Here is a 12,537-nt window from a genome sequence, read left to right as displayed (position 1 = left end):
GGGGCTCATAGCTCATCCTGGGGCCGCCAGCATGCTGCTTCCCTGGGACGCGCGAGCAGAGGCAGGATGGTGGTGGTGGTGGCGACGTTTGGGATATGGTGGGCAGGGGTATGGTGGGTGAGGGGTGGGGTCGGTCTGGAGGGACTGGTGGGTGGATAGGAGAGCAGCACGTGCACTTGCATAATCACAAGACCAGGGCCACTGACAGCTTTTTCTGGGACCAGGACAAAGTCATCTGAAAGGGCCCCCCAATCCAATACATATGTAATGGGGACGCAATTCTGGGCCCCCTATCTACCTGGGCCCGGGTCAACATACCCCCTTGTTCCCCCTGTCGGCGGGCCTGACGAGACAAACACTGAAGGGGGTTGGCAGATGAAGAGGAGACTGATCAAGATGGATATGGAGTGACTTCATGCCCCTGCTCCAGGAATGTAGTTAAAACACGAGACGAGGCCAGAAATTATTTTCGTCTGGGATTTCTCCTCCATTGTGTCTCAATTGGGCAACCTACCCCTCCCCCCCCACACACACACATACACACACCCTGAAGACTGGCTAAGCGTAAGGATGGTAAACAACCGACTTAACATAATCGGAAAAACATTAGCGCCATATCTGTCTACATGTGGGATGGCTCTTGGCCTTTGGCATGGCAAATCACTTCCTCCAGAAATAGCACCGTGTATGACTGATTAGTCTAAATGGTGGGTTTCGCCAAATATAGTGACGAAATACATCACAACCGTCAGCCATATGCTTTGACATAAAATTTTTGTCAATGCACGCTGCATGGATATTTTTACAGGAAGACAGCGATTTATGATGCTCCTCGAAGCATGGAAATGTATTTCTATGGCATCAAACTCCAATCCAAATGCCCTTTAGATATGAAAACAATCCAGAGAAAAGGCTGTTGTTCTTTTATGTGATGTGGTAGATGCCACGCTGTGATTATGTGGGTGTTATAAAGACCTAATTTACACCCCTTCATCTAAAGTGTTACAGACTGCCCCCACTTGAAGGCCTGATTTAGCCTTAGTGCAGTTTTGACACAAGATGGATGTTCAGAGGGAGCAGTGGATCAATTGAACATTATCCCCAATTTGCGGTAATTGGATTGAGAAAACAATCCATCATGCAGAATCAATGAAACAACAAGTGGAATATTTTGTGGGGGTCTCGTTCACATTGATGTCTTCAAAGTGGATCTGCGCTGTTAGGGTAGGTAGGTGCTGTTTTTTTTCAATCTTTATTGCTCCGCCTTTCTCTCGGAATTTGCATTCTGTCTTTTTTTCATTTTTCTCCCTCTCTGTTCACCTACGTATGTCACTTCCTTTTTATGGCTTAACAATGTAGCACAGAGCAAAGGCCCAAGGCTTCGGCTACTTAACAAGTCTACCACGGTATGTTGTGAAAATTGCTATTCCAACCTTATGACCTTCCATTGTTGTTTTTTTTTCTTTCTTTTTTTGAACCGAACAGTACAATCCATCCCTTTGCACAGTCTTGGCATGACTGCATGGGCTTGGTGAAAATCTTGCAACATTAAGGACCACCGAGGTAGGTTAAGTCCAGGGTCAGTCAAATTACACTGCTACATCTTATTTATCAGAGAAAGAAATGGTCGATATAAATTGTGATAAAATGAAGGAGAGAGAGAGAGAGAGAGAGAGAGAGAGAGAGAGAGAGAGAGAGAGAGAGAGAGAGAGAGAGAGAGAGATAGGCATACAAGACAAAGACAAAGACAAAGACAAAGACAAAGACATACATTCTCTACCGTCCTCCGTCATGTAATGTAGCATATTTTATCATAATAAAGGAGAGACGCTCTTACAATCCAATTAGGCCTACATGTTTCCAGCAATCACTTTATGATCCCCCTCCAATCCCCCCCCAAAACAAACAAGCAAACAAACAAACAAACAAATAACCAAAAAAATAACCCAAACGAACAAGCAAATGCAGAAACAAACAAACAAAAATACACCAGAAACGGAATGCTGGAGCAAAACAACTGTAGCAGGCAACTTTAAGTACCACTTGTGCATAACCACGGGAAATTCAATATGGTGTGATAAGCATTTATTTCTTTAATGCTGATTGGAATACTGAGTAACACAGCTCGCACTGCCCCAGTGAGCACACTGCATCTACTCCTTGTCTTTTGTTCACGGCTGCATTAGGTGCCTTGCTGTGTCCTGCTATTTTGGTTGTTTGTTTAGTGTGACTAATACAGGCGACATTGGGCAAACAAGGCTCGTTAATTCCCTATTTCTTTAAGAAGAGAGGGAGAGAGACTGAGAGAGAGAGAGAGAGAGAGAGAGAGAGAGAGAGAGAGAGAGAGAGAGAGAGAGAGAGAGAGAGAGAGAGAAAGAGTGTGTGTGTGTGTGTGTGAGAGGGAGAGAGAGAGAGAGAGAGAGAGAGAGAGAGAGAGAGAGAGAGAGAGAGAGAGAGGGAGAGAGACAGAGAAAGGTTGGAGAAGGAGATAGAGAGGGAGAGAGAGAGAGAGAGAGGTTAGAGAAGGAGAGAGAGAGAGAGAGAGAGAGAGAGAGAGAGAGAGAGAGAAAGAATGTGTGTGTGTGTGTGTGAGAGAGAGAGAAAGTGAGAGAGGGACAAGGAGATAGAGCGGGGAAAACAGGGAGAGAGAGAGAGAGAGAGAGAGAGAGAGAGAGAGAGAGCAAGAGGGATCTGCTCGTTGGTTTTTCATCTTTCCTCCTCCAGAGCGCTCCCCATCCTCCACCTTTCCTCTGAGCCAGAGAGTGAGCAGGCAAGGGCCCTGCGGGCTCTGCTTTGCCTGCCCAAAATAACTGCCTGGATGAGCCGGCGCCCAGGCCCTAATCCCACTGTTGCAGGATGCTGGGAGAGTGCTTTTTTTTCTTAGTAAGGGCAGAGACAAGGCAAGGCACTGCTACAAATGTCTCAGAAGAGCTCGAATTAATCAAAGGATGCATGGCTAAGAGGCTTGAGGGAGAGTGAGGAACAAGGGGACGTGGAACCTTTGGGTGACTCTCGGAATTATGTTTATTTCACCAACATGGTCCTGCAGCTCCTGTTTACACGGTGGTGTCTTCAACTCTACGAAAGAAAAAATTGAGAAACCGGTCCCAATTCTATTGAGTAAAAAAATTCTCATCTATTTCAGTGCAGTTATAATATTTAGCTTTAAAAATATTATTACTTGAAGAATCTGAGGTGTTTTAATTATGTATTCTACTTTTAAATGTAGTGGTTGAATCATTCATTGTATTTCAAAAGGAATGTTTCAGTTTGAGTAAATATTAGTCAAAAATTAAAATAAAACTTGAGAACAGATATCCATTACTGAGATCCTATCAAGTCATAACACTATGTAACCTGTCCGTCTCTCTTAACCTGAAAGTACCTAGAAGTATGGGTTAGGGGTTTTTATTTCTGTCCGAGCACTTACGGCGGGGACCCTAATTTCATAGGGCAATGAACACAGCGGAACGTGCTTCGTGCATCAGCAACCATGCAGTGAGAGTAGACAGGGAATCCTATACTGGCTAATTTCATTGGCATAAAACAGGGTACAAGAAGCCATAAATGGATTGAGTAATTAGTGGATGTGGCAATGAAGTCATCCTTTATTTTCCAATCTCAGTGACTAGACCACACCTTATTAATGTTCACATTCAGCACGGTAATTGCTCCACCAGGGAGCACAGCACACACACACACACACACACACAACAGATGTCCTGTCGCAGAGTGGAGTGGCCTACACAAGAGGAGACACGAGTTGCGGCACGGCAAGCGCTCATTTACATGGGGCTCATACGACTCTGTGGACACACACACACACACACACACACACACACACACACACACACACACACACACACACACACACACACACACACACACACACACACACACACACACACACACACACACACACACACACACATCTCAGGATTGCCAAGGATTCACTCACGTCTCCATCTGATTGATGTCTCCATATTTAGCTTGTAACTGTTTTTTTTTTTTTTTAAACCGGCATTAACGATTTTGCCAAAGTTATTAAATTAGCTTTACATTAGGCACAGTATATTTTTGCATGTTGTTGGCGTTGCCCAATTATGAAACTATTGATTGCAAGTTAATCCAAATGGCTCTTCGACTCAAGGAGAATCCTATCTTTTTGCCAACCCGCTGCATTGATCTCTGACACTGATGTTGATAAAATTGCTACACTATTGCAGCATGTCAGTTTGCTTATGGTGTAACTGTAGGTTCCCCCACCCAGACAACACAAAGCTACCACCTCCTTCAAGATTCCACCTAAGTGTTTAATCTGTCAAATTCATGCTCTCTGTTTCCCCACCCCCCTCACGCGTCGTGTCTATTTTACCACTGCTAGCCTGTGTGCTGAAACACATTATCAATGTCAGAGCCTTATCAAGGAATCAATCTGTCCATCAACAAGGGATTTGGTGTGTCTACAGTCTCCACCGAGTCAACAAATCTGAAACAAAGCGTGCGGTGCGCCATCAGCCAGTGCAGGGAGAGAGCCGCGGCACACGCCACACGGCACACGGCACACGGCACATGAGGCCGATGCTCTCTCATGTAACAATCAACTAATGAATCCCCTGAAATAGCAATCAACAAAAGGGCCCGGCCACCAAAGAGCAAGAAAATGGGACAGGCTGACCACGTAGGTCATTGTGAGACAGAAGTGGAGGGGAGGGGCCGGCTGGCTGGCTGATTGCTACTGTGCAGACCAAACACAACACACGAAAACACAGAACCATGAGCAGAATGCCCGTCAGCGCCGCTGACAGCTTTCGCAGGGCCCAGGACAAAGTCATCTGAAAGGGCCCCCTACCCAATGCATACAATGTAATGAGGACCCACTTCTGGGCCCTTTATCTCCCTGGGCCCGGGACAACATACCCCTTTGTCCCCCCCCTGTCGGCGGGCCTGATGCCCATCACCGCTCCTTGTGACAACCAGTTCATTGCTGAAACTGAATTGATATTGAGCTGTTTTCTGCGAAAGACAGAAATCATGCATTTATAGGAAAAAAACCCCACAAACAAGCACTGGAGAAAATAAATAGCCACATGTGGATTCTAGCATAGGTTTTACACAACATGTATGATCCAACTGTGAAAATGTGACCGTGTGTGATTGGCACTCATTCATGACTACGGCACACACTGCCTGTGTCCATAACGACCATAATGAGGTAAGCGAGCATTCTGTGCTGTGTGGACCTGGAGAGTGCAGAGAGCACGCAGGGAGTGCAGACAGCACTTAAGGGGGTGTGCCAGTGCTTGACTGCCACCAAAAACCAGCCGGGCGTTTTTTGACTTAAACTGGCGCATCACACATACAAGCCGTTTTTGCTCTTATATCCTGCTTGCTGAACTCCGCTGTCTTCTATGCTGAAGATGGACAAATAGGCCGCCCCCTCTAAACTGTGAGTGAAGTGAATAAGAATACAAACAAACAAATAAACAAAACAGCAGTCTCGCCCCCCCATGGGGACTGTCAGCCCACCAGGAGAACACCCTGCACGCCAGATGACCAGTCCAGCAGCCCTGGGGGGAGTGCCGAGTGTGGATGTGAGACTTACCCAGCAGGGTGAGGATACACGCCAGGATAGCCATGAGGGCTCCGGTGCTGAGTCCCGCGGACAGCATGAAGGCCTCGGCGCCGCAGGACTGCGGACGGCCGTCCCCGTCGCACTCGCACACGCGGATGGAGAGGGTGTTGGTGCTGCTCAACGCCGGCATGCCACTGTCCACAATGAGCACCGGCAGCCGGTACAGGGACTGCTGTCGCCGTTGGAAGCCCACGCGCTTGGTCAGGATAGAGGCCGTGTTGTCTGCAGTGTTGTGGAGAGGGTTGGGGAGGGGGGGAGGTTGGGGTATGGGTATGGGTAAGGGAGGTAAAATGAATTATTGGGTTATATGCTTTAAAAAATAATTGGGAGACATTTAGATGTGAAACTAAATCAAATATCTTAGATGGATGGAGGTAATTTTCCAAGCTTTATAATCCCAAGCTGTGTGGCGGTGGGTTTTATATTGAACTGACTCAGCTGACTGAGTGTCCATGGGCCCATTAGCGATCATCCTTGGGAAAGTTAGTGTGTTCAGAAAAGCCTGGATGCCTACCAAGCACAATACTGCACAATACAGTACCAGTATCAGTAATGAAAGATGCTTGTGCATATGTTTTTTTTTGGTGATTAAATCTGTCAGTCTAACACCACTGGACTCCATCCCAGGATATTGTTTTTTTTTTTTTTTTTTTAAATGAATATGATTAGCATTAAGTCTAAGACAAATGAATGTGGTTGTGTGTTTGAAGCAATGTACACTAGGAAAACACCTGGAAAATAAGAATCAAACTTCGCACTGAACTTGTCTTAACCCCTCTTAAAATATGTGGCTATATACAAAATATACAGCAACTACTGTATAAGTTTCAAGTACATTTGCAAATCTGCAAATCTCTCCTGATAATGGACAGGGCAAACCAGATGAAGCAACTGCAGCTGATTTCTTGCAAGAAAGGTGAGCCCAAATGTCAAAATTACAGCCTAAAGTAGGCTAACTGGTTATCTCATTCCCATTCCGTGTGGCCTACTGTGATAGACCGAAGTCGAATAAAAAAATAATTTCATTTTTTGGCTTTAATTGTGATAGGCTATTGAACCCATATTTGTCTTTGATATAGGCTATTCATAACAAGTCACAAGACCAACATAGGGTCGGTCGATGTTGGTTCAAATATCCAAATGATAGCAAAGGTAATTTGTAAAATGAATCAAGAAAATGTCACAAACGTGAAGATGCCCCCTGTCACAGCAGATACAAATTGTGCGAACTTGAGAGAAGGTGAGCCTATTTTAACTAGCCTAATATCCTAGTGTTGAGGGAAAGCAGTTTCTCAATCGGGTGCATCAAATTTGCAGATCCTCGTAACGATATTAATGGACGTCACGTTCATCAGTTGCCAATGTCAAGGTGGCGGTGCGAGCTGTCAGTCCTGAACCGTCATTCTGCTTTTATTTTGCGGTCTCAACACTCTCAATATGAAAGCTCTGGTTACTTTCCCTGGCCATCTGACAACGTCCGTTGTAGCTGAAGTGTGGTAAATTAATGACGAGATTTTGACTGGGCACCAGTCTGCGTTTTGAATGCTGCTGACGCCATTCTAATCTGCGCAAAGCGCACGACAAAAGATAGGCAGAGTAGCCTACCTACCCCCGTGCTGAGCAGGTAGCCTATCTGCATTGAGTGCTCATGACAATTACCCATTTAAGGTACTCTACTGTGAAATAGTTACTGGCCAATTTAAATCTGAAACTATATGCAGTAGCCTAATAAATAATGATTTCTAAATGTGACTAGGTTCGGGGTGCCCTGACTTTAAAAGGTTGAGAATAACGACATCAAATCCAAACAGCGATAGGCCTACTTTTGTTCTATCCTATTTTAAGCGACATTCCATAGTAAGCTTCTGCCAGTAAATCACAGCTGATTCTCTATTCCTTGCTCTCCCTAAGAACAGCTAACGGACAAATGACGTGCGGGTGCGTGCAGCGGGTCAGTGCAAGTGAATGAATGTGTGCGCGAGCGCGTTTGTTTCTGTTCAGGGATGCACATTGAAGAAAGTGCAGTTCTATAGCCTATCAATGTCTCATGTCTCCTTAGTGCACGAAATATTAGGCTAAATGCATTGTGAAGAGATATTTACCAGTCTCTCTCCTCCCCCTCACACCGTAGTGATGAAGTGATTAAAAGTCATCTCTATGAATATGATAGCCCACTTTTCACAACTGGTGATGTGAAAAAATAAGGACATTAGGCCTATGTATGTTCTGTGATAGGCTATCATATGGTTGAAGATGAGGATGATTCAAGTGAAGGGGAGGAAATCATAGAGGAGTTTTCTGAGGAAGGCAAGGAGGATGACAATATCAGACGGTAAGCGCGCGCGCGCTCGCGCGGAGGGGTTGTTGAGGGGGAGGGGGGTTTTGTGAGTAGGGGGGCCCATGAAAGAAGTTGTTCCTAGGGCCCCAAATTTGGTGCTACGCCCCTGATGTTATCTCCAGATGCAAAACAATATAAATTTTGCATAAATGAAAAAACAAGGAAAGAAAAATCTCATCTTTAAGTCAAGTAACCCTATAACATTTCCAGCTATTGGATTACATCACCCTCAGAAACAATAATAACAGCCGATTCCTTTCCCCTCGTTTTATTGGCACACTCCACATGACCTCTCAGAATCAGGTCGTGTCCGTTCTCATTACAGGAACCTCATCTGCCAACACAGCTCTGTCTTACATACGGTATGAGTGCAAACTGAGAGAGAGAGAGAGAGAGAGAGAGAGAGAGAGAGAGAGACAGAGAGAGAGACAGAGAGAGAGAGAGAGAGAGAGAGAGAGAGAGAAAGAGAGAGAGAGAGAGAGAGAGAGAGAGAGAGAGAGAGAGAGAGAGAGAGAGAGAGAACAAGCCTAAAAAGAAGGAAAAAGAAACCAGGGAAGAACCTTTGTTGTCTCTCAAGGTGAAATTCAGGTTGCCAGCTGCCTCGGGACCAAGGGAGAAGAAGAAGCGGTGTCCACTGGGGGGTTCGTCTCGATCCACTGCACTTATGGTTTCGATCATCTGCAGGAAGAACCAGTTTATTAGTCTCCCCAAAAGCAGACCTGAGGGCTGCATTAATATATTGTCAAGATATTAGCTAAACAATCCAACTCATAACCGAAAGAAAAATCTCATCTGTTGGGACTGTGGTCAGGGCTGCAGCAAGAAAAATCAATATCCAGAAATACCCGCAGTGAACCTGAATTCCTTGTAAGGTGTGAGAGCAATTATAGATATGTTGTATTGGAACTTCAGCTCAGGAAAAATGAAAATGTCTGAAAAACACAGTTGATTCCAAATGTAACCTGTTTGATATGTTCAGCAATATATGGTTAACAGGCTTAAAGCGAAACGAAATCATGCCACTTTTTTGAGAGAGAGAGAGAGAGAGAGAGAGAGAGAGAGAGAGAGAGAGAGAGAGAGAACGTGTGTGTGAGAGAGAGAGATAGAGAGAGAGAGAGAGAGAGAGAGAAGAAGAAGAATAAGAAGAATAAGAAGAAGAAGAAGAAGAAGAAGAAGAAGAAGAAGAAGAAGAAGAAGAAGAAGAAGAAAACCAAGAAGAAAAGTGCATCTCCAACCCCCCAAAAAGTGCTGTTTTCCAGATGATTATCTCGGGGCCCCATCAGGTGGTGGTGCTATAAGAAGATTCCCTTGACAGCGCTGTGGCCTAATCTGTGGGCTTGGGCTAGGTTAAATACTGTGTGCAGAGTGATCCTCTGGTGTCCAGCTGCAGTCAGCACAAACTCAATCTGCGAGAAAATCTCCTCAAACCAGCTCCACACACTGGCCAATACGGGAGAGGCTGCAATAAATAGACTCGCCCCAACGCGTACATCTTGCTTTCCAGCCTGCTACATTAATAGGGGGAAGTGCTTAACGCTTTATTTATTTAGTCAATGATTCAGGTTTAATCTTTCACTCTTGCTATAAGTGATTACTTGGCAAAGGTAGGGGTAATGGGTGTAGTTTTTTTTATCTCTAAATATATCTTAATCATGAATGAGACTCTAACAGGAAATGACTTAAAGCAAAAAGGTTTTCCGTCCACCTCCATAACATCTGTAATGTGAAATGCTTGACTTCTGCATTAATGCACACAGCACACTGCGCCGAAATTAAATATGTACAAGCTTACAGAGCAATTTCTGCTAGTGAAGGGACTCATGGTCCATCATGAAATAAAATGAAAGTGGATGAATTAAAGGTGTAATCTATTAGCAAAATAAGGAATATAAATATGAGGTGAACGTTCTATCAGTTAAAACTTTTTAAAAAACCAAGGATTGCCAGAGACGTGTATCATTAACCCACACTTTCAAAACCTTTACAAAAGACCTGGGCTGTAAATTGGAAAATTAAAAATTAAAAAGGCAAAACTCGGAATTATTAATGAAATGAATCATATATTGAGTTCCACTGATGCTATGATTAAGTTAAAATCAAGTCCTAAACAAGGCCTACATTGTCATTTATAATTCATTGTCATTAATAACTAATATGATTGAGTGGACTAATGAATGCTGATTATCACGTGGACTGTCTGATCAGAAATTGTGAGGCCAAATGGGGGAAGGACGGAGAGAGAGAGAGAGAGAGAGAGAGAGAGAGAGAGAGAGAGAGAGAGAGAGAGAAAGAGAGAGAGAGAGAGAGAGAGATTGTGTGCATGGGTATGAGTATGTGTGTGAGTATGTGTGTGACTGAGAGAGTGAGAGATGTTGCTCAGCTTTCAGCTTTCAGGTTTGCTGGAGATTGAGCATCGCCATTCATGTGACTGAAGCGGCGGTAGCTGCAGGGCAAATCTTTAACCCCATACCGCGAGCATCTCAGGAGGCTGGCCAGTCAAGCGGAGACTAATGCCCTGACCTGACAGCCGGAGATGACCACATTATCACAGTCTGTCAGTGGCCAAGCACAGCTCACCGAGGAGGAGGAGGCCTGCTCGTCTGGCACGAGGCGTGATGACATAAGCCTCCCCCTAATTGCAAACCCTAGTCTTGCCAGAGGGAGCGTGGCAAATAAATATATGAGTAATAATACATAGACCTTTTCCTCATCCTTCTTCTTTTTTTTCCTTTTTCTTTTAAATTCAAATGACTATGGAAGGGAACGTGTGGAAAAAAAGAAGAAGAAGAAGAAGCCTTGAGAAGTCTGAGACTGAGACTGAAACGGGGAGGGTCGTGAACGTGTGAAAGACAAAGTACCCAGAAAACCCAGATGTTGCCCTAACTTATTTAGTGATGTATCATGCTGTCAATGGGTAGACAGTGTTATAAGTCTCAGAATGACACTGGAGACAAAGGGGCAAGCCGGCTGAAGGGCGCGGCGGTGAGGGCTCCGAGCTAAAAATGCCAGCGTGCCGCGCAGAGAAGGAGTGAGGACGACCCCATTAAGGCAAGCTTGTTTTCTGGGGATTTGGGGGATACTCTTATACTCTTTTGCCATCTGTTTCTAATTCCGTCAGCTGGGAGTTCTTCTACCTGTATCCTCTTGGCCTGTTCATTTCTTTGGGTACATTGTATTTTTTTATACTCTAAAATCAGTGAAAAAAAAATCAGTTACATGACACAAAGGATCAACCAGTGATTACTAGAGAGTGCCTCAAATTGTGGACTGGAAAATCTGCAGCAATGTTGTTTTCTTTCTCTTGAAGAGAGGCAATTTCACAAATATGCAAACTGGTGTCTCAATCAGGTAGGTGATTTACAATTTCCCACCACTACACTTGAACTTGATTTTGCATTCCCTTGCCAAAGCACGCTCTTGTGCAAACATTCAACAAATGCTTCCTGGGGAACGCATCTCTATTCTCCAGGGAAAATGCTATCCCCTCGAGAGCTTGGAGGAAACAACAATCAAACAAAACGCCAAAACAAGGGTAATAACTGGCCACAGGGACAAGTAATCTCCTCTCCTCTCCTGAGGCAGCATAAGCGATCTTTCCCTCCAAGAGTAAACCCTATAGTCCCACAAAATAACGATGTGGCATTCTGGCAAAGAAATAAACAACCAAAAAAAAGCCAATTGGTGTAAAACTGCAAAGGACAAACACCTTCAGTTGGGCTTCACCACCAAGCTGATTTGAGTAAAAGAAGAAGAAGAAGAAAAAAACTGCTGTGAAGTGCTGTGCTGTACACATATGATAACACATCATAGCGGACAGCGCCCTTTCATGCTCAACGCTGAACAGCATTGTCACAAGGCTGTTGCTCAGAGCCAACCCTTGGTCAAATATATCAGAGCGCTACACACCAGCCGCAGACGGAAAATGATCACAAAGACATCCAGTGATATTCATAGGCCGGCAGACAGATGGGATACACCCTGGGTCTGCTTGGCTTCAGGGAGACGGGAAAAGTAATTTAGCCGGTGATATGAACGCTAGTCTTTTGAAAGTTAGATTGACTGAGAGCCGAGGGGGACAAAGCAAAAGCACAAAAAAAAAAGAAAACACATAGACTGGGATCCCGGGAGGCATCTGTGTGCAGCTTTCAAAGGCGTACTGTAGCAATAGTGTCTGTGAGATGAGCCTACCAGCACTTCCCTCACATATTATAAGAGTGCGACGGAGGGTGAGAACCAACATCAGTCTCCCTGCAACATTGGAATGTCAGCGCTCTGTCCTAATTGCTGTAACACAAACACTGTCGTTCCAGGCAGGAGAGCTTGGCTGGTTTTATATCATTTTATTTTATTTTTTTGCGGCTCCACAGCCTACAGCCTACAATTTTCCCGGCACACGTCCTCTCCTGGGTTTTTTCCCCCCTGATTTCAACTGGGGGGCCCTGATATAGGAGTAGTCAATTGTCCTCAAGCCCTCATTATGGCTGCGTTACGGCTCTCTCAATCAGCGCAACAATCAACTTGTTTTTCTTACTAGATTGACATGGTAATCCAATTACCCTTAGAT

The 12,537-nt window shown here is 44.7% G+C and overlaps 1 protein-coding gene across 1 annotated transcript in view; it reads right to left on the bottom strand.

Moving 5' to 3' along the window:
* The window catches only part of cdh7a (cadherin 7a), a 64,369-nt gene that overhangs the window by 7,678 nt on the left and 44,154 nt on the right, over positions 1 to 12,537 (bottom strand). Inside the window, exons 10-11 of the mRNA XM_063219039.1 lie at positions 8,534 to 8,651; positions 5,606 to 5,857 (exon numbers count right to left, since the gene is read on the bottom strand). Coding sequence (XP_063075109.1) covers positions 5,606 to 5,857; positions 8,534 to 8,651 — 370 coding nt within the window. The remainder of the gene's footprint in view (positions 1 to 5,605; positions 5,858 to 8,533; positions 8,652 to 12,537) is intronic.

Source organism: Engraulis encrasicolus, chromosome 16 (genome assembly GCF_034702125.1).
Source record: "Engraulis encrasicolus isolate BLACKSEA-1 chromosome 16, IST_EnEncr_1.0, whole genome shotgun sequence".
NCBI lineage: Eukaryota > Metazoa > Chordata > Actinopteri > Clupeiformes > Engraulidae > Engraulis > Engraulis encrasicolus.
This window is presented reverse-complemented; position numbering and strand designations above follow the sequence as displayed.